This window comes from Ptiloglossa arizonensis, chromosome 10, assembly GCF_051014685.1.
Source record: "Ptiloglossa arizonensis isolate GNS036 chromosome 10, iyPtiAriz1_principal, whole genome shotgun sequence".
In the NCBI taxonomy this organism is placed as follows: Eukaryota; Metazoa; Arthropoda; class Insecta; order Hymenoptera; family Colletidae; genus Ptiloglossa; species Ptiloglossa arizonensis.
Genome location: NC_135057.1, coordinates 3,891,500 through 3,914,438, shown reverse-complemented (window position 1 = coordinate 3,914,438; position 22,939 = coordinate 3,891,500). Strand labels below are relative to the sequence as shown.

Sequence of the window (22,939 nt, the reverse complement as noted above, 5' to 3'; positions counted from 1 at the left end):
CGAAACCACGATAAGTTAGAAAAAAGAGTCGTATAAAAATGGCAAAATTTGTGGTAATTTCAACAAACGATCATTGCAAAGCCAATTAAATTGTATACTTTAGAAGAAACTTATGAAAATTTAACAGTTATTTAACCCTAAACCGCCAAAAGTTTCATTTCAAAGTATAGTTACAAATTTCGTGATTTAAATATTAATTTCTGCCAAATTTCTCCTAAGCTAATATTAATTTCTAATATTAATTTCTCTAAATTTCTCTAATAATTTGATTATTAAAAGAAGGAAATAATTACTTTGCTTCTATTAAATATCTTTCTTAGTATTCGATCGAAAGAATTTTAAAAGAAGACTCCGTACAAGTCGCGAGGCTCTATAGGAGAATAAATTAAGTTTGGCAAGTATATATTCTTAGAAGCTCCATCATCCTGGTAATCTATTACGCCGACGACACCTGAAAAATTGCACCGTGTAAAGTACTTTCCGCATAATTCTTCGAAAACTTTTAGATGAAGATCCTCCTTGATCTCGTCCCTCATTGATAGAATCGACTTTTTTTGCATTAGTCACCGTGTACTTAAGTCACTTTATATCCAATTTCCTTTCTATTTCGCTCAATTTAGAATAGACTACCTTGCTGCTTCCCTTTAGTTCACTTTACGATAAACTTTCTTTCGCGACAATTTAGCAAATGTAAGTTTGAGAGTTAGGGAAGATGCAGTTCGAGGAAGAATAGAAATACGCGACACTCGAACGTCTTCCGGTGGATAGAAAATTTTAATCGTTAAAAATAACTTACCCGAATGTCCGCCATATATCGAAGCACATAACATTCAGCCAAGAGAAAGATGACAGCAGAGAAAAGAACATGACGTAACCTGAAATCAAAAACACGATGGTTTTGTACACTGCTCAGAGAATTTGAATTGCAATCGTGGGTGTTAATGATGTCGAGTCAGATTTGATTTAAAAAAATGCACATGTTTTCTTCGGATATTGGTGAAATAATTTTGAGTATTTTAATCAATTTTAAACCAAACGATTTTCTATTATTATCAAGCTTGACTATAAAACGACGTTAAAAAAGAATTTTTCTCGATGACTATCATTTTCCACTGAAGTGTAAAGAATTTTTTAATGGAAAAACAGATGTTGATAAAAAGAAATGGTAGAAAATGACATTAAAATTCATGTAACTTTAAATTCTACAATTTTGTACAAGTGGAATCGAAATATTTGCAAGCGTATTGACAAAAGTACTTTAACTAAACTGTTGTTTTAATCGAGTTGTTATTTTTATTAACTGACTTTATTACGCATACGTGAGAGTACCTGAATACATATATACATAAAAGACCAGGTGCAGCTTGTATTATAAAACCTAACTTAATCCAAAAATATAAGAATAAAACAATAATAGAAAATAATATACAATATATATATAAGGTAACAATGAAACGGAGACAAAGCTTGAATAATATAAAATCTTTGGCAGTATTTTTAAACGAAGTTATCAATCATTAGGAAGTTATCAATCCTAATAAGAAGAAAAGACATTTATAGCCAAATGTAAACAATTTAGTGTCTCGAGTTTGAAAATTTTCGTTTCAATGCTGAGTTGAAGTATAACGCGATGTTTTAAAGATGAAAAGTCCAAGAATAACTCGTGAAAATGATTCGTTTGTGTATAATCACATGCAATTTAAAACGATGCACTGTCTACGTTATATATTTATAGTTGCAAAGAATGTAAATAGTTACAATAGCTCATTGCATAAAGTAGAGTTTAGCTACTGATTTATACCACCGATCTGGTATAAATCCATTTCGTTTCATTAATAAATAATGCGGCTAATCTATTTGTACTTTTAATCTGGAATTACTTTTAATCTTGCAACTTCTTTGTCCGAAATAAAAAGAATGACTCTGAAAGACTTGTGCAGTGGGCAGTTTTAATTAGTTGCAAAGAGTGTACAGTAATGAAACAATAATATACCCAGTGTCGCGCAAAATACAGTTTCATTGGTGCTGTGGATGCTCCGGGTCGGTGTCACCCACGGGATTATGGCAAGACAAATGTAAGATACTAGGAAACTTGCAGCGTGGCACATTAAGGTTTTTCCGTGCAGATTTTGGAGGGCAGGTAGGCAAATGTACACCAACAACGTTAAGAATAAAAAGACGCAACTTATTCCCTCTAGGACGCTGTTAACTACGTATCTGAAATCAGTAAAAGAGAAACACTCATTTAATGCGACTTCATTAGCTCCTATTTAATGTGCACTGTCTCGTGCGCTAAATAGAAACATTTTTCTCATTTCTTTGTATCCCTTAAGTTACACACAAACATGAATATAACGAGATTCTGTACAACTACGTTTTTTACAATTAATATTTTTTATATTCTTTCTAATGTAACTTGTGTAATAACATACTATTTTTATATATAAAACAATTTTTCAGTATGATCTTTATTACTTCAAAAGTAAGAAATAAAATGCAACATTTCCAAAATTATGAAAATAACCCGAGTTTGATTAGAAATAGGTTTTCTGTCCTTTTCATCTTCTCGAGGCAATTAAAAAATAGAAATATTCCGAATTTGTTACATATAGTGTTTTAGTTCGTATACAAATATTTTATCCGCAACATATTCAAATTTGAAGATGAACCAAGAAACTTTTAAAATATTATAACATATTAAAAGAATTTGTTCCAACTTTAACAAATTGATTTCTATTTCTGCCATCACGCGATAATATGTTTTCTTTGCGTCAATCAGTGACACCTAATTTTAAAAATGGTATCCTTCTTTCTAAGTTATTGCTAGTCATATACAAAGGAAATTGAAGCCATCTTAAATAATATGTGCCTATCGTCTCTCAAGATATTTTTAGAATAGATTTAGACGAAATTACGATTCAATGAAACTTGACGCAATTATTTATACCAAACTGACCCAGTTTGCCGTTCATCGTTGATCACAAATAGGTGAAAAAGTCTAGAACGTGTCTTCAAAATGTTTAAACCTAAAATATTGTTCACAATTATTGGAATAATTCCACGTATTGAGAACAAGAATTGAAATCAGAATGAATAGTTAAAATAAACACATTTTTCATGTGTACTTAAATTTATTAGTGTCCAAAATCTTATACTTCGAGCAAGAAGTATCATAGAATATTACAATTTACAATCATACGAAAAGACAATAAACGAATATTTTTTCTAAAATATCAGTCAACGAACAAATTATTTATCTATACTTAACATCGAGAAAGTAATTTAAATACTTACACAATCCTCTCTCTAATTATTTCGTATTGTACAAAACATTACCATATATTGCATATGTGTAAAATAATGTGCTTAATAATAACACAGGATTCATTACCATAGTTGAACGATATCGGATACATCAATGAGAATAATTTTGCCAAAGTATTGTAATTTAATGAAGGAGAATCCCTAGTTGGACGCGTATCATTTTAAGATGTAACGTTTTATTGAAAAAACATTATTCACCGTCAGAACAAAACAGAAAATGCTGCAATATTCGTTATACAGGTTCATTTAGTCCATCGCTCATTGCGGCTCGCTAATTGAGGCAGACCTCCAACGTTATTTCACGCTTCTCTAATAAATCTCGGCGTCGAGTGTTGAGCGTACTTACGTGGTTTTGAAGAAGGAGCCGCGGCCCTGATAAAACGAATTACTTCGACTTCCACGGAGAACGTTAGGAACGCGAAATTTCCCCTGGCAAAATGAACTTTATCTCGTCGTTGCTAAGTAGCCGCGTGCACTAAGAAACGTCCTCGCTACAAAAGGAATCGTGTCTGGACGTAAGTATTCTCATTATCACGGACTCCGAATATAAATCGACTCATTCTGACTATTGCTATGTCCTCCCGGCATTAACAACCCCATTAACATCGGTTGATCTTTATTTATGCCGAAATTAAGGAAATTCTGTGGCCCCGTCCATACGACTGACTCGATCTGACTAATTTCCGTAATAAGGACCATGGAGATTGATTCGAAAGCGAAGCAAAGATATTTCAAGATCACTATTAACCGTGAAAGACATTCGTATTAGAACGAAAAAGTTTCTTCACGAGAGTCTTTTACGTTACAAAAATCATTTTCCAGAAAGGAGGAAGAGATTGAAAGAAAAATTAAACATAAAGCTTTACGTGTCTTCCATTAAAAGTTGTTCAAATAGAACCTCCCACTATTATCTATTTTTTTTATCAAATTAGTTTAAGAAGTGAAGCAGTGTAACAAGTATGTGAGAATATTAAGGAATAATAAAATTCCGTATAATGCAATTTAGAATGTGACCCTAAAAATATATGAAATGAGATTCAATTTCTACCAATTTATATCACCAATGTTAATATAATTACATTGTTATACTTTGAATTCGTCGAATTAAGACGTTGCGTTAGAAAATTGTTTTACCAAATGACTATTAATAAAAAAGAGGAAGACCTACGTCAAATTGATAAAATATAATTTATTTAGTTACAAAACGCCAAGCATTACTATTCATATTAGAAATGAAAAGTTCTGGTTCGTAAACGTAAAGACTCGAACAATAGCTTTGAATCGTAAAATCAAAATGGTCAATTGCATCGAAGCTGCATGCGTACAGCTTAAAAATTCATAGGAAATAATCGTAAACAAAATGTGTACTATAAAATATGAATATAGGAACGAATATGAAACCACTTCGTTATGACTTGTCTCGGTCAATGGCCCATTTTACATTCATCAGACGGATGGACTTGTGCCATTGTTATTTATTCTTCTATTTGAAGATACACGAGTCTGCATATTGTCCGCATCACTGGCAAACAACTTGGCCATTTGGCATTGATACAGATACAATACATAGTACCGTCCATGATTATTCGAACAACTCTATGTGTTGAGAAAAGCAACAATCATATTTTTCATATGAACACGTTTTATCAGTTTCTAGCGTTTCTTCTTGCTATATTTTTTTCTTAAACTATGAATAACAATATTCTTATTAATCGTGAATTAAGTCAATAAATAAAAAGAAAGTTATTACTCCTTTCATCATCAAGAAACAGGCACAATGCAATTTCGAAATATTTTAGTTTCGATATTTATTGTAACAACAATATCAGTTTCACGATCTCTGAAGCGAGATAAATAATTGTTCGAACTAATGAAATTACTCGTAATTGCATCCAACAATTAAAAGATAATAAGTATGTTTCAAAAGCTATGATGATAGATGCGTTTATTATCATTAATAATAATGAAAATAATAATGATAAATTTTGCTCTTTTTTTATATTTTACTGACACAGAACTAGTACAATATACAGTCACCTTTGAAAATTGTTGCATTGCCTTATCGATCACCAACAAAATTCAATTTTTAAAGGTAACAAATGGTTTCAAATTCAGAAAATTTCAATCCTAAATCGTATATAAGTATAATAAATTTCTTTATATTTTTCACAATGAACTATTTTTAATTTAATTCCAATCATCAAATCGTGTTATCTGTTGCAACGAAGAATCGCAATACGACGCGTACTCGATTTTGCTAATTGCAACAAACTATTGATATAACGCAAACTAAAGATGTATGATGGCGAACGCAAGAACTTTGTAAGAAAACAAACTGATTATATTTACGAAACAGAACCATGTACAATTATCAATAATGAATCGGTGTGTTTTGTAAGATATACTTGATATTATTGCGTTGGAGGTATTCTGTTCGAACAAATTTGTTTCTGATGTTAATATATGTATTCTTATATTGGCTGCTCTACGATATGAATATAGGTAAATCAACAATTGGTAAATAAGAAATATTGACTAGTGACATCCTGTTTATTATATGGGAAGAGAAGGTTTCTGTGAGTCTTCTATATCGTAGGTTTACTGGAAATCAGTTTGCGATAATTTAAAGTTAAAATGATATATTGTTTCATCTATGCACATGTGGTGCCCAACTGTTCAAGAATCCTAGTTTATGATCTTTTCTAAGTAATGAATCTAACGCGAAAGGTACTGATTTAGAACGATGCTTGGCCAACATCAAAAACTGGAGCCATTTTCCATATTTACGGTTTCACGAATATTCAGTTGATAGTGACTTGCATCAGAGTAGGAAAAAAGACAATAATATCATATTAGTTACAAATAATGTAATTAGATAATTATCTAAACAATTCTACTGATTGGGAAACCTCGAGACTATCGAGTGATGTGATTTAGAGCTGGAGAAAAGACACTACTGCAATATTAAATTACCTAATCATTTTGAACAGTTCAATTGGATAGAACCTAAAGACTATCGAGTGATTTGAATTGGAGTTGCATAAAAGACGCTAATGCAACATTAATTACAAAACCATTTGAACGATTCAATTGGTATTACCTAGAGACTATCCAATGATTTGAATTAGAGCTGGAGAAAAGACACTACTGCAATATTAAATTATCTAATCATTTTGAACAGTTCGATTGGACAGAACCTAAAGACTATCGAGTGATTTGAATTGGAGCTGCAAAAAAGATGTTAATGTGACATTAATTACAAAACCATTGGAACGATTCAACTGATATTACCTAGAGACTATCCAATGACTTGAATTAGAGCTGGAGAAAAGACACTACTGCAATATTAAATTACATAATCATTTTGAATGATTTTCCAATCTATTCGATTAGATAGAACCTAGAGACTATCGAGTGATTTGAATTGGAGTTGTAAAAGACACTAAATTAATTACAAAACCATTGAAACGATTCAACTGATATTACCTAGACACTATCGAGTGATTTGATTTAAAGCTGGAGAAAAGACACTACTGCAATATTAAATTACCTAATCATTTTGAACAATTCAAAGTGCAATATTAAATTACCTAATCATTTTCAACAGTTCGATTGGATAGAACCTAAAGACTATCGAGTGATTTGAATTGGAGTTGAAGGAAAGACGTCAATGCAACATTAATTGAAAAATCTTTGAAACGATAAATATGGCGAATTCGAAAAGAAATTTAGAATCCAGAATGACTCAGACGCTGACGTTCAGCGTAACCACGCACATACTGCAGAACAAAGACCGACGAATGCGAAAGTTTCAGCCAGAGTTTCTATTGGATCTCTCGAATCTCGACTGGCTTTACTTGTTTAAACTTTACGAAGTCAAACAAACGGGTTCGGGAGCAATAAATGGCGGCCATTCATCGGCTTAAAAGTTTCAAACGCACGGAACTGATGCGCGCGGAAGACGCGGCAAAGCGAACAGCTTCAAATTGGATACGGTTCTTCTTTTAGCTTCTTTTGTCCACGTTTTGATAGAAAGCACGGCTAATAATTGATGGGATTTTTTGTCACAACAAAGGCACGCAGAGCTACGAACACTGGACTACTCTTTACGCTGTCCTTAGAATGAAATACAAAAAGATTTGTTGGATAATGGTTTACTACGTGAAAAAAAGGTAATTAGTTACCTCAGCTACACTTTCTATGCCTTTAGTTTTTAAATGGTAGAAATTTCTATAAAGTGATAAAAACAATAATTAAATTTTTATATAAATTCTTGTATCAGTACAAATTATTCCCATTAAAATATTTAACGCGTAAGTATTCATTACAAGATAAATAGTTTCGTATAACTGTAATATAAACGTTCTTAAATTTCTTGATGAATACGTTTCTTTTGCTGAGGATAGATGATCTGATAAAAAAATTAAAGTATACAATTTTTGAGGAGTGTAGTATAGTTGATTGAACTTTTTCAGAAAAGATTCTTAGACATTGTTGGTAATAACGGTTTCTTTGTCGCAATAACGCGACGAAATTACATTCTTTAACACATTGAGGACGAGAGACGTCAATTGGCGTCTTTCAGTTTTTAACCGTTAGTGACAAGACTGTACGTTCATGGGAAAATTACGTGTATGTACTGCAAACAAAAGGAGAGGCGACACACGATATATTTGTAAATTTTGCTCAGACTTCTCCATCGGGGAAATTGTTTTCAAGCATATCGCATTGAAAAACGTTACTAGAAATATCTTTAAATATGCTCATTGATTTTTAATAAAATATTTGACTTATTAAATACTATACCCTCTTCTGAATTTTATTAATAATTTATTAAATAATTTAAAAAATACATGAGAATTCGACCTGTATGCTTATCAAAGCATACCGTCACCAATGTGTTGACATTATAACTCTTCGATAAAAAATTCAATAATTCGTTACAAAATATGTAATATTTTGCGTTGAAGACTTATAACAACACAATTTCCAAAGTATTCGCGCAATTATTATTTCAAATAATGCACAGCTTCCAGGGCCATGTGCCCTCTTCAATGTGTTAAAAATATTCACGATTCTTTAATAACAGCTGACGCACAAGGATTAACGAAGATAATTTTTAATCCTGCACAACGGATGTATCGTATTCTTTTTAATAGCGAGGGGAAGTTAATGGAATGTAAAGCGCTGGCATAGGTAAAAATAAAAGAAATAAATAGAGAAGATAATTATAGTGTGATATGCAAACGACTATTTAGAGGTAACGAAATGATTGCATTTTCCACTTTAATGCCGAAGATTGATGCTAAAAATGTAACGTTGCTGTTTAATATCAGCTTGGTAATATAATTCCAGTTACGAAACAAACTTAAAGAAGCGAATGAAACATATTTGTGTAAATAAAAACGAGTAAAAATATTCATAACTCGCCAGTTTTCAAAGTAATGAACCATTCCAGCGTATCAGTTTTCATCCCACTAGATGTAATTTATTCGAGAATTTTGATCCTATAAATACATAAATTCCTTTCGTGTGTTATGTTTTTCATTAACCTTAATGGGTTCTCTCGTTCAATTATAAAAATTTCCCGTATGTATGGGACCCTTGTTTTGATGGAATTAGAGAAATGTAAAGACATCCAGTCGCCTCTTTTACAGTGTGCTCTAAAACACATGGACGAATATAGCACACTGAATAAAAAAAAAAGTTCATACAAACATGTTACGTTCGATATGACCTTGTTTCTAAATTACAACTGTTTCTGTGTTATACCAATTATTAAACTATCTTCGCAAAAATTGTTCGATGTGGGCACCTTTGGTTTGAACAAGGACTTTTAAATATCTTAAACATCAAATGTACCAGTTATTTTTCGAATTCGCTGGCAATTCTCAAACAGCAAGGTCGCACGTAAGACAAGAAACTTTATTTACAAACAATTGCAGGAACAGATCAGTTTATCATAAGAATTACTTGCAAACAAAAGCGGACATAATCGAGGAACAGGGTCATATCGGGTACGAGTTTCTAGAAACTTGTTTCTTATTATAGTGTGCTGAATTCGCCTCTGAAGTTATGCCCACGTGTTTCGAAACACTCTAACTTTAAATATAGAAAATCGATACATTACGAGAACGCAATGGTATCGAAAAAGACTCGAAGAACGCGCTAAGGTTAACAAAAGTGGTCCCTTGACATTTATTGTTAGTCGTCGCATCGTTGCAACAGGTGAACGCTTTTTCGAGTCAACAAATTCAATTATAAAATACAGAAAATATCGTCTCACCTGATTTGCGAGTATTCGGTTCCTTTTTCTATCATCGGGAAGCACATCCTAACTTCTACGGTGTAATTCCAGTCAGTCTTGTTATCGACCACGTCCAGGCAGTATCCGTTATGTCGGTTTATAAGAGAGTTAGTTTGTTGTAGGTATCCTTCTGGCGTTATGCTCTTTATTTCGTATCTAAGCAGCTTGTAGCCAATGGCACCTTTGCATTGAAATCCAATCAACAAGCCGTTTCCTTAAGAACAAAATCGCGAACACAAGCCCGCGCTTAGTTAAAACACAAACTGGGAATGTTTCACGAATCGCGTTGAAAACACGAGTGGAAATACATTAACAAATAAATCATTCAGGCTTGTATTTTGGTAACATCGACGAAGTGTTTATCTCTATTCATGATTGCCTGAATAAACGTGATTTACAAAAGGTAAGGAAGATACATCCTTTATTTTAAAATATATCGTAGGTCGTAAATGAACCAAAAATACACTTTTCAAAAGTTAAATCGATTTTCATTTCTTATTCTTCGTTTCGCGTCTTTGCGCAAATGTTTGTAGCGTATTTAACCTCAAAAATATATATTACAAGAAAAACACACAAAATAAAAATATAATAATAATAATAATAATAATAATAATAATAACAACAACTAGCGTACACCATAGAATTAAGAATATAAAGAATACAAAATAAAGAAATAGATTTAAATACACAAAGAAGTATAGATTTGAATGTTTTACATATTAAAGCAGTATTTTCCAAAGTGGGCGAGAGGAAAGAAAATTTACAGCAAAATGTTACTAACATATCTAACCAAACATCTCTTTCTATTGACACATCGATCATCCAAGTTCCAACAAGTTTGAGAGCGATACCTTTTTTGTATCGCTTTGAACTTACACCTTATCTCAGGCGTAGACATTTTCTATTCTTCCTAGAGGGATGTCTTCCTAAAAGTTTGGAAACTAGTCTATCACGGGGGTGGGGTTGGGAGATAATCGTGCGCGGTTGTATAGGAAAAAGAAGCTCAAAACCTGGAAGTATGATGGAGTGGAACAGATAGAGTCAGAGGTTACACATTTAGAGTGTTAAACTTAACAGAATGTGAACCGAAGCCCTTATCCTGAAACTAACCTGTGTCGTTCCATTCTCCGTTCGTGAGATTCGAAACCACATTGTAAAAAGTCGACGGAGCATCGGACGTGTTGAGTTTGGTACATTCCGACTTGGCGAAAACTTGATTCTCTGGACAACACTTCCTTATACAGCTGTTGTTCTGGCACAGTTCCGAGCTTCTGCAAACACGAAGCACGAGTTGCCGTTTTGTCCAAGAATCCGCCGTCAACTCCAGGCAGCTATTCTCTCCAGTCAGACTGAACCACTCGGATTTAGTTGCCGACGACGGTAACATCACCTGCAAATTTTTGTTCATTGATTTTGAGATGACGTACCACAAGAACACGAGCGTAGAGATTGTGTCACAATGATCGACAATTACGTGGAATTACATTCGCATGGAATACATAGAGCACTCACAGTTAGGAGAATTTTGAAGAATTAGGATAGGATAATTGTAAAAAATGGATTCATAGAGAATCCACGGTTAAGATAATTGTAAATAATGGATTCGTAGAGAATTCACGTTAGGATAATTGTAAAGAATGAATTCATAAAGAATTCACGGTTAAGATAATTGTAAATAATGGATTCGTAGAGAATTCACGTTAGGATAATTGTAAAGAATGAATTCATAAAGAATTCACGGTTAAGATAATTGTAAATAATGTATTCGTAGAGAATTCACGTTAGGATAATTCTAAAGAATGAATTCATAAAGAATTCACGGTTAAGATAATTGTAAATAATGGATTCGTAGAGAATTCACGTTAGGATAATTCTAAAGAATGAATTCATAAAGAATTCACGGTTAAGATAATTGTAAATAATGGATTCGTAGAGAATTCACGTTAGGATAATTCTAAAGAATGAATTCATAAAGAATTCACGGTTAAGATAATTGTAAATAATGGATTCGTAGAGAAGTCACGTTTGGATAATTGTAGAGTACAATAGTACATGTAAGCCACAAAATGCTACATATAATAGTAGAGGTTGTTGTTAATGCAGCTATTTGATACGTCTAATGGTTTCTGCCTTTCCAGTCTGTACATGTGGTCTTGTGGTCTATGGAATTCAATAATCTTGAGGCCAGAGGATTATGATATTTCATAGGCGTATATAGTGACCGGTTGTTAAATAATAATTTTAGTTTTAACATCTACCAACGCACTTTTCGTTATTTACTTTTACAGTGGAATCTCAGGTTCGCCTAAATATATTGCACATTGGTTTCAATTCGACTGCAATTTTCTCAAAGATACAGTTTACATATAAATACATGGCTTAGAGGTACCGTTGTCAACGATTGGGTTAATATCACGCTCGGTTTATGCTAAATTAGAGTAAAATGACACCATTTTTAACTCTTCAGTAGTTTAGTGAGATTTTACAGTCCATAAACATTTCTATATGACATGGCTTAGAGGTACCGTTGTCAACGATTGGGTTAATATCACGCTCGGTTTATGCTAAATTAGAGTAAAATGACACCATTTTTAACTCTTCAGTAGTTTAGTGAGATTTTACAGTCCATAAACATTTCTATATGACAAATAAAAGTACAAAAACTAACTTATTGTGCGAGTATCGATACATTACCAGTGCTCTGCAAACAAGTATATCGTTTTTATCGAAAATAAAGAAACAAGATACGGAGAACTGAATTTAATTTAATACGAAATACTTTTACAGGTTTACTGTTATAGCAAATAGTCTATTATTGTCATGATATTTGCAAATATTTTTGAAAATGTTATCGTACATTCATTGTATGAATATATTCGATAAGCAATCTATCGAAGGTGATTATGGCAATACCATATAAAAATGTTTATATTACGTTCGTTGGACCACTACATCTCCACCTTACTTTATGCAATTCTATTCTACATCTAAAAAATTTCCACATTGTTGACCCTAATTATTTTGTACTCCTTTACATTGAGTCAAAAGGTATTGCACATCGATCAAAAGTTTGTTTTATCTATTTTCTCATAATATAACTACAACTTCGTGACAAAAGAAACCCATCGATAAACTAAACAAATATGCAGAATGCACAAATGTAACGTCAGTAAACAGATACTAGATTTCATCGCAAATAAGGTGCAAAAAGGTTAGTAAATATACGTAATGTATTTTTTTGCAATTGTAATGTAATTTGTGTGACCTATACGGTAATAGAAAATCCCAACAAATTGTATCTACAAAATTTCTTTACGAAAATTAATTTTGAGGCCAAGCAGACTACACTGAATGAAATTTACAATTTTTAATCTGTCTCCTCCAGGTATTAAGATCGTTACCGCCTGAATCTAGCTGTACGTACGTACGCAGTTAGGAAAATTCGCGATGTGAACTTGCAAAAATTTGACAAGGACATTTCACACTATCGACAGGGCCGAATCGCCGAAGATTTTCAACTTGGGATCTGGAACGAGTCTAAACATTCCTCCGAGACTGCGAGAAGTTCGAAGTCTCGAGGAGTTTGAATTGTTTTGACGTCTCCAGGAATGTCCGAGGCCCCGCGAAGTCTGCGAATTCTTCGATAGGTCTGCTCACCCGATATGCCACGAGCTTGCGTAAAATCAAATATCGGGTTGTAATTAACCCTGCGGCGGAATTTGTGAATTTGCCCCCGTCGAATTAAATTCGGCCCAAGTGAATTCAACGTTGAATATTTTTACGAAATTAATTCACGAGGACGAGATAGAATACGAATTATTAAAATATTTGGAAAATCATTAATAGCAAAACAGTTTCGTGTTTTCCTACCACACTGGCTAAATAGATATTACTGAATCTTTATTTTACCTTTGAATTATGTATTGTAAAATTTATATTGTTTTATTGTAAACTGTTCTAAATTATAGATATCCATTCTTATTTCATGAACGGGGTGCTATTACAGAGACTCAAATTATTCTTGGATCACTTACACGCATGTACTGTATCTCGAAATTAAGAGAAAAGTCCCTGATAAATAAATAATTACGTTAAATTACAGAGACCCAAATTATTCTTGGATCACTTACACGCATGTACTGTGTCTCGAAATTAAGAGAAGAGTTCCTGATAAATAAATAATTACGTTAAATAATTTTGAAATAGGCTTAGAAGATACATCTAATATAAATTTTGTACAAATTGCAGGTGCGCATTGAGAAAATATGAGATGAAATTAGAGATCATACGGAAGCATTACAAATCAATCTGCATCCGATAATACCGATACCTGTGTGGGTGATAATGGAAACACCTTGGAATATTTGCTGTACAGTATTCATTCAGGTAGAAACGCTCGTAACTTAAAAGCATACAATTCAAAGACGTCTGTTTATTCCGAGTTTCTTTTCAATTTAGAAATATAGCGCGTGCCTGTTAATTTTGGCACACTCTTTAAAACTCTCCTTATGTAAATATACACTTACCAAACTGACGCAGAAACTCGACTTCATTACATTGGATGAAATTAACCGACAACTTTCATAGATACATGTAAAAGACGTTACCTGTTCTTCTCAAAAACCAGATTCATATTTTTCACGTTTTTTTTTTAGCTATATTAATCGTTACTACATATTTTTAAGATGCTGGTCTCGTTTAGGTATTGTACACTTGATTCGAATCAATCAAAACTCTTTCTACATATACGTTATCGAAGATGTTTAAACTGTTGCACCCTAGAATTAATCCCGCTGATCCTTAACAAACAGTAGCATTTCGTGTAAGAAAACTAATCTACAAATATTCGATAATATACGGACGTAGTCCACCAACGTTTTTAAAAAATAAAGATACACTTTTCTCTCGGTTAAAATATTCTCCTTCCAGCTATTGGTCTACGAAAATAACCATATTTAAGAAAGAATTACTACGGTTCCGCAATGGTCCCTAGAGGAATCGAATTCTCTGTAAAGAATACTCGAGAAATCCTGTTTCTCGAAAAAGAACGGTGCCCAAGGCTATTTAAGTCCATAGAGAGCCCAAATGACCGTGAAATTTCTTTCGCGTTTACCTGGCGACGAGTTCGACTTCGATACCTATTATCGGGCTCGTTCCACCTAACCTGTCGACACATACATAGCTTGTTGTCTATGTCATTATTTCGCAAACGTTAAAGGTGAATGATCGAGAAACGAAGTCCTGGAGATGGCGTCCGTTGATGTCGAGATAACGAGCGGAACACCATATCCCACGGAAATAGGATTTGTCTGTTAACGGTACAAAAGATAGAGAGACGAGAGAACGTGACATAGTGAAAATGTCACCCAGGTTATCAGGTTTGTCAAATACTAGCAAAATAGCCTCGTAAATCGCAAGCAGATCTCTTTTATCTCTTTCCTTGGAAATTTCCACTCGCAATACTTTCCTTTCGATGGAATACTTGCCATTGAAAATTATTTATCACATTTTTTTCTCCGAGTACTTCTTAACGTGATTTAATCTCTTTTCGCTACCATTCGCAATATTTTCTTTTCGATGGAATACTTGCCATTGAAAATTATTTATCACATTTTTTCTCTGAGTACTTTTTAACGTGATTTAATCTCTTTTCGCTACCATTCGCAATATTTTCTTTTCGATGGAATACTTGCCATTGAAAATTATTTATAACAATTTTTCTCTGAGTACTTTTTAACGTGATTTAATCTCTTTTCGCTTCTACTGAGATTGTACTTAATTGGAGTCATCTGAAATTCGTGTTAACGTTTTTCTCCACTGCGTGTAGACAGACTTAAATTAAATTTGCATACCTTTTAATATGTATCGCACCATCGAGAATATTCAACAAATATGTTTTAACATGTTGATAAATATATTTTGCATCAAAATGTCACCTATCTGTGGCATGCTCGACCGCGAAATGTAAAAATGGTAATAAGGAGGATGAAGCAGATTGGTTCTAAAAATTGTCAAAGATTAATCTTCTTACCAAGAATGTAAACGCTGTTTGTGAACATCAAACGAACAATTTAGATGTAAAGAACAAAGTACGAGTCTTTACAATTCTCTTCGTTCGCTAGCAATACCTATATCGTCTGTATGTGTCAACAATCAAGATTTTTAATTATCTAACTTTAACCCTGTGGAGGTCGCGGTTAATCTAATGAACATACTGCAAAATAGATCTTAGAGCTTGCTGACAAAAAATAACCGTTACACAATACAGTAGATATACACTCTATATGTAATTTTTATAAATACAATAGTTTTTGTGTCTCAAAAGCAGCACTATTATTTGCAAAGAATATTACAGTCGTTTCGATACACAAATCCATCGATCGAGGATTCTGATCAATTTACGTTAAACACTGTTTTAATTGTTCAATTCTTATTTTTGTTCGACAGCATATTTTATGTAACGATTATAAATTGTACTTATTTTAATGAAATTCAATATTTCTCGTAAGCGGATTCGTACAGTTTTGTTTGCACAAATTACCACCACTGCAGGGATTTTGAATTACCGTCTCTCCGCGATACACCGCGATATCCCTTCTGCTATTTTTAGGATTGCGACTTTCGCGGAGTTAACGCTCCCCTTCCTTCTTATCATAATATACACGGACGAAACACAGGAAAAGGTGAAGCAACGAATAAAATTGTATCATAGAGTAAGAATATAAAAATTCAGAGAAACATTCAACGAAAGAAAAGGCAATTTACTTTAATAGCTTCAATAGTTAAATTTAGTTCAATTCTAAAAATCTTCGAAAAATACAGTAAGAAAACATATGGCCTTCGATCGCCAAAATATTATACAAAGCAAAGTTAACCAACAACCCTCGTATCGAGACACTATCAGCTTTTCTATCATTTAAATCTTACTTGTTTCAAACATTTATACTAAAGTTGATGATACTTAAACTCGATTGATTTATTTCAATATTCACTCGAGATTAAGTTCTCGATGCAAAGTGAAGCGAAGCTCAGAAAGCATCTTTCACCAATTGCTCCAAATATTACATAAATATTACATCGCTTCGCATCGATGCAACAAATTAATCTCCACTCTGTTTCCAAAAGGTATTCGATGGATGAGATCGTTCCGATATCGAGCGATCGGTGTGCCGATCGAAAACAGGCCCCGGTTCCCTGCAAACGTCGGTAACAAAAATTCATTCGGGAGGAGAGAATCCCTTGACGGCAACGTGAATGACGTTATTAGAACGGCGGGTTACAGTTATCGACTGCAAAGGCACGCTCGATTGAAATCGAAGATCCGTTCTAACCGACACCCTCCGCAATGCGGTCCTTGATTTCACCAGCGGCGCACTGTTCCTACGCCATTGCACACCGGTGTGCTACCACCACGCCCCGTAGATTCTCTGGCGATGAGTCGGATTTATTTACCGTGCTGCATCCTTTTGCTGGCCGGAATAAAGCCCGCGCCACCTCGAACCGACCGACCAACCCCCACCCCCACCCCCACCTCGAGCCACCACCCCCACCCCCACCTCGAGCCCCACCCCTACCCCCACCTCGAGTCCCTACCACGACCACGAGAGTCCACGCGCGCGCGCGCGCGCCAAAAAAGGAATCGCCGATATTTATTACGACCGCGCCGATAAAACACTGCGGTACAGGGAAATACGACGAATACGATCTGTATCGCGCGTATTGTTGCCACGATATCTCGTAATATCGACAGCCAAGGGACACCGCGAATGTTCAATTCCGTGTGAATCACGTCGTCGAGGTGCGAGGAGCAAGTTTCGATCCAAGTATCATTACCCTAACACGATGGTAGTTTTCTTTAACGGGAAATTTCACCGATGCTTTTAGCTTATTTTCGATTCGTTTCTCTGTTTGATACCGTGACTGCAGCGAACGAAACTCAACCGTGGTGCTGATCAAAATTCGTACGATTAGACTGTTACATGGAATTATTCGAGCATAAATACTAGTATTTCGAGATTTGTACATTTTTATTGAATCTGATTTAAAATTTTGGCATAATTCGTTGGTGGAAAGGTTACGAATATTTGCGTAGTACGTTTATTTTTTATATCGATTATTATAGGATTTTTGCAATTATTTGTATTTGTATACAAAAGCTCGCGTAAATGGAATTGGTTTTATTTTTTACAGAATGCACGTGAGTTACTTATGATTAATGCTTGATCCGATTTACAAAAAATGCGAGTAATTCTTAGCTGAGAAATTAACCTTTGTACTCTTTGTAGATGTACTTCGTTTTCCTATCGTAACTTTTAATCTTTAATACTCGAAACCATGACTAAAGTTTACGTAATTATTTTATTGAGAAGAACTCTAGAAGTGTTTCTGTATTCTCGTGATTAAAATAAAATGTAACACGTATCGTTACGTAAATTGTAAAAGAATATTTGAACATATGAAAAACTGTTAGAATTTATATCGACACAGTGATAATGTAAGTTCTTAATTGCACAAGACCGTATCTCTTATCAACGATATATAACCAACATGAAGGAGTTAACCGTATGTATTGATGCTAATAAAATCTTATTCTCAAACAACACATTTATTTACTGCATTCGTATTAAAAATGTCGATGTAATAATGTATAATAATTTTTCTTATTATCAGTGACGTTTATAATAATAAAGAATCGGTGTTTTTTTCCCGTCTTTTTTTTTTTTTTTATTTTTATGTCTCAATATTAAGTTAATTTCCATATTTATATACTATTATATTTTTCTAAACATAACGTACTCTTACCGGTAATTTCTTTCGTACCAAATGATAACCTGATCAAAAATATTTTATTCGAAGAAAAAAATTGAATAAATACTTCTAACTATCACGAAATAAACATTATTTTTAATTTTTCTCTCACATTCTCTCAAGATAAAAAAATATTCATATAACAATAATATAGATAGAAACAACGAATAAAAGGAGTAAGAATAATCCAATGTCCAATACTTCGACTTCGAGGTTTTTAAACGGTACATAATTCAGATATTCTTAAAGTTCAAAGTACAAATGCTTTTAAAGCTCAGAGTTCAAATATTCGTACAGTTTGTAAGTGAAAAAGTTTCCCAGTGTCCCGATACGTTCTAAGATTTGTCTAGGCAATTCTTAAATATAGAATCTCTCGATGTATGTAGGCGTTGTCCCAATCGTTAAATCGGTAGCTGAATTCTCTCTCGTGGCACAGTGTTCCCAAAAAGACAACGTCAGCCCAACTTGTCACGCGTGGGTAATTAGACCCCGATATAGAGGGGCGCAGGAAGTTGGGTCAGGGGTTGTACATTTTGGCGCGACCATTAACTACGAGTATCGCATCATGGGTTTACGGCACGTCAATCGCTATTGAGGATGAGGTAGTAAAACGCTAGAAGCGCACATGGTGAGTACATAGCCGCAACAAGCTGTTCAAAAATTCCACAGAAGGAAAACGAGTTAGCGTGAACAAAGATATCCCACATTGTCTCGTGTTCCCCAAATTGGCATTGTCCATGAAAACTAAATTTATAAACAGTCATCGACAAGAGAAATCTTACGAAGAAGTCAAATATCGGTAATGTAATTAAGTATCGAATAATAACAAATAAGTTTATCTTTCAACGAAAATTTTCAACCATCGGAAATTTCCACGCGCCAAAATAAGACGACCTAGACAAATTCAATTACCCTTCGTTAATTGTTTCACCATTTGAATAATTTAAATGAGAAAGCATTCAACGTCCTCGTTAATGCTTGCAACTGGTTATAAGCCAATTTTGGACGACTTACAATGTTGTAAGAATTTAGTTCCTTTTGATTGTTATCGTTGCTAGCAAGTTTTACGATACGATCGTCTAACTCGTTGCTATCTTTGAGTCAAATGATTTACAATCAACATGTGGTCACTAGAAATACCTAACATTCCCACGCGGGAAAGTTGACACAAACAAACGTCTCATAAATCCAAAAGTTTCGTAAAAGAAGACAGAAATTAATGTCGAATAAACTTGGGGATAGACATGTCTAATAGAAGATATAAATAGATTTCTAGAATCACTTAAAAGAGGTTTACAGTTCTGAAATATACTACCTTATTTACCGAATGATTTTTATACATTATTACACATTTCCTTCTAACAATATCAAATGGATTGCGCAAAGTGAAAATTAACTTGACGTTAAATATATAAAAAGATAAATAAATCCAAAATTCGTGTGTATGTGGTGGCTACTAAATATTAAGAAGAATCCAAAATGAAAGGAATACTAAGTCAGTGTTGGGAAATTATACAAGTTTATACATATTTTTCTCTAACTTAATGTAAAAATACCGTGGTAATGGAATAATATTATTAAATGTTTCTGTTTTTAGAATGAAACGAAAAACTTGTTTCTTCAATTTCGCATCGTTGCTATTTTCTGACATTGAGCGTAAAATAAAAATGCTAAGAATACAATGGAATAATATCAAGATATATTTAGATAAACTGTATAACCAGTAAAACGTTAGTTAACATTCAGGAATCAGTTGTCCAAATTCACAAGCAGTTAGGTTTCCGATCAGTCGGTCGATACTAAAGACAAATAAGACGCAAATAGTTGATTAAAGCAGGATTGATTAGTTAACCAGAGAGTCAGATATCAAACCGGTGAGTAATTAGATTCGCTCACAACTGTACAATAAACCACCCAATATCGATTCAAATCTCAAATAATTTGGGTTCGTTTTGAGTTAAGATGGTTTTCCGTGAGTTCGTGACTATTTGCGATCAAGAATCATTTTCCTGACCTCGACATAATTGATGTAAAAATACTTTGTTGTTAGTAAAATGTCAGCAAACAGCTGTCACTTGGTACACTGGAAGCAATTAGGTTTTCAGTTAATGAGTTCAGTCAGTCAGTTAGTTCTAGAACCACTTAGGCTTCTCGAGTACAGTCTGGCTCCATTAACTAAGCAATTAGGCTCGAATTACACAGTTGTTGAAATCAACTCTTATTATCTCCTGTGTGTCTCTTATTAATGTTAAAATAAACATACAAAAATCAATTCATCGTACCTGCTCCGACATAAAATTCAACGATACGCGTGCTCCGCATTGCGATGTTCGTATGTTTATTATTAACGTGACACCCATTACCGATTTGCATGTTAAACTCTCTCATCGATTTCATGCAATCGTAGATAAGTGAAACTCGTAACTATGATATTTACGAGAAATCGAAGCCAAAATATTTACACACATAGCTTTCTTCCTTTTTATTGTTTCTATTGTAAAAAATTCTGTTAATTAAATTATTACTTCAATATTTACTGTTCATTTACTTAGCTCTCTTAATTTATAATTCTACCATAGTCTTAATACGTTTAAACATTATCTGAATCTAGTATCCAAAAGTCGATTATCTAAACATTATACATTCCCTTGTTTACTTGTTTAAAACAGTGTATTTAGCAAGATTAAAATGTTTCGAATAATTTCCTTTTCAAAAGCGGTACTTCCGAAATGCCTCCACTATCGAATCCATATATGCTAACAGAGATGCACGCCCCTCCCTCGCCACCCATACCTCCTCAAAAAAGGGATTTCCCGATATTTATTACAACAACGCCAATAAAATACTGCGGTACAGGGAAATGCGATGAATACGACCAATATCGCGCGTATTGTTGCCGCAATATCTCGTACCACCGATAGAAAAAGGAGACCGCGAATCTTTAACCACGCGTGGATTACACACCGCCAGAGGGAGACACACGGAACGAATGATATTCACCCCGACGTACGACCATGGAATACTATGGACTTGAATGTAAATTCGACAAAATTCTGAAATCGATAATTGGAATCTCGACGTTACAGAGAACAACGCGAGTCGAAAGATTAGGTGAAACGATGACGAGAATCGATCGTCGGGTTCGAATCATCGCCGAGCCGACTGCTCTTATCTTCTGCTTCGAATTAATGGGACAGGGATACCTTCTTTGCATTCTCCATGATCAGATCTCCAAGGATAACGTCTCCGATAGGATGTTTTTCATACGCGATGCAGAAGCACAAATTCGTTCTTGTGTTCATCTTTCCAAGTTCGTTTTTCTTTCAAGTAAATCACGATGTATCGAGTTTCTTGGCCAATTTTACAATGGTTTGAATGAAACAATTAAAGAGTGTAGATTCTTTGGGTTTTCGAGCGGTACAGAAACAGTGTATTCGAATTCTCAATATTTCGATCTGCGTTGAAAGACCTTAGATAACATTCAGATTGTAGATTTACCTTGCAATGTATTGGGTTGTTCGGAAAGTAATTTCCTTTTTTCAAAATGGAGAATATATAATTTAATAAAATGTTTTTGCACTCTAAAAGAATCGTGTTTCATTTTCACCAAAATAAACGAAATGACTTTCCGAACCCAATAGTTACAAAAATCTTAAAGTATAATAGATACAGATATAATGCGACAAAAAGTGAATATGAGTTATTTCTATGACTTAATAATACTACATACTTCTAAATCAATGTAATTATGACTAGTCAGACTCTTTGCGCTAGCCATTTATCCATTATGCTTCTATCTACTTTAAGATTGTTTAAAGTAGTAAATTTGCAACTACATGACAAAGTGAACCTACAATTTCAAACACATTGCAAAATGTATATAATTACCATACATTTTGGGAGGTTTACATACAGGAGGAAGGTTTTCAGAATAGATCGAAAGGTTTAGAACTTCAACAAACTGTCTCTATATTGCCTCTATACTCTATACTAAAAAACCATGGAATTTATATTCTTTAACTTTTTAATTTCCCCTTTAGCAAGGCATCTACACTGATTTGTTTAGGATTTACTTCACCTCAGCCTCAACGAGTTTAATATCCAACTCGGTAAGGCGTTGGTTGCTCAACCAAGGGATTAAAATTCCCTTTTGTAAATTTTTAAAACCAACGTTATTGTTTCCTGACATCCAATATAACGCCACAATCTTTATTTATAACCTTTGTTCTATCCGTAAATTTGCTTGTGTTTTTAGACTCGAATAGTATTATGCACCTAATGTGTGTCTACGAGTTACTTAATTATCAATTTTGTTCCGATGTTGATTTGCACTATGAATGCTACTTCTGATTATCGGTTAAATTTATAATACAACTTAAGCGAATAACTTGTGCATTTAATTTCTTTTGCACTTAAATGACAAGAATTTGGAAGAACGATATTACTTATGAATGCTCCCAATACTTCGAGAATGATTTATTCGATTCCTCAAGATTCTAA

At 33.7% G+C, this 22,939-nt stretch overlaps 1 protein-coding gene across 6 annotated transcripts in view; it reads right to left on the bottom strand.

The window, feature by feature from the left end:
• The window catches only part of LOC143152191 (G-protein coupled receptor Mth2), a 72,559-nt gene that overhangs the window by 28,194 nt on the left and 21,426 nt on the right, over positions 1–22,939 (bottom strand). For all 6 annotated transcript variants that reach the window (XM_076322024.1, XM_076322029.1, XM_076322023.1 and 3 more), the window contains exons 4-7: positions 10,742–11,021; positions 9,611–9,845; positions 1,994–2,217; positions 797–875 (exon numbers count right to left, since the gene is read on the bottom strand). In XM_076322024.1, the coding sequence (XP_076178139.1) occupies positions 797–875; positions 1,994–2,217; positions 9,611–9,845; positions 10,742–11,021 (818 nt within the window). The remainder of the gene's footprint in view (positions 1–796; positions 876–1,993; positions 2,218–9,610; positions 9,846–10,741; positions 11,022–22,939) is intronic.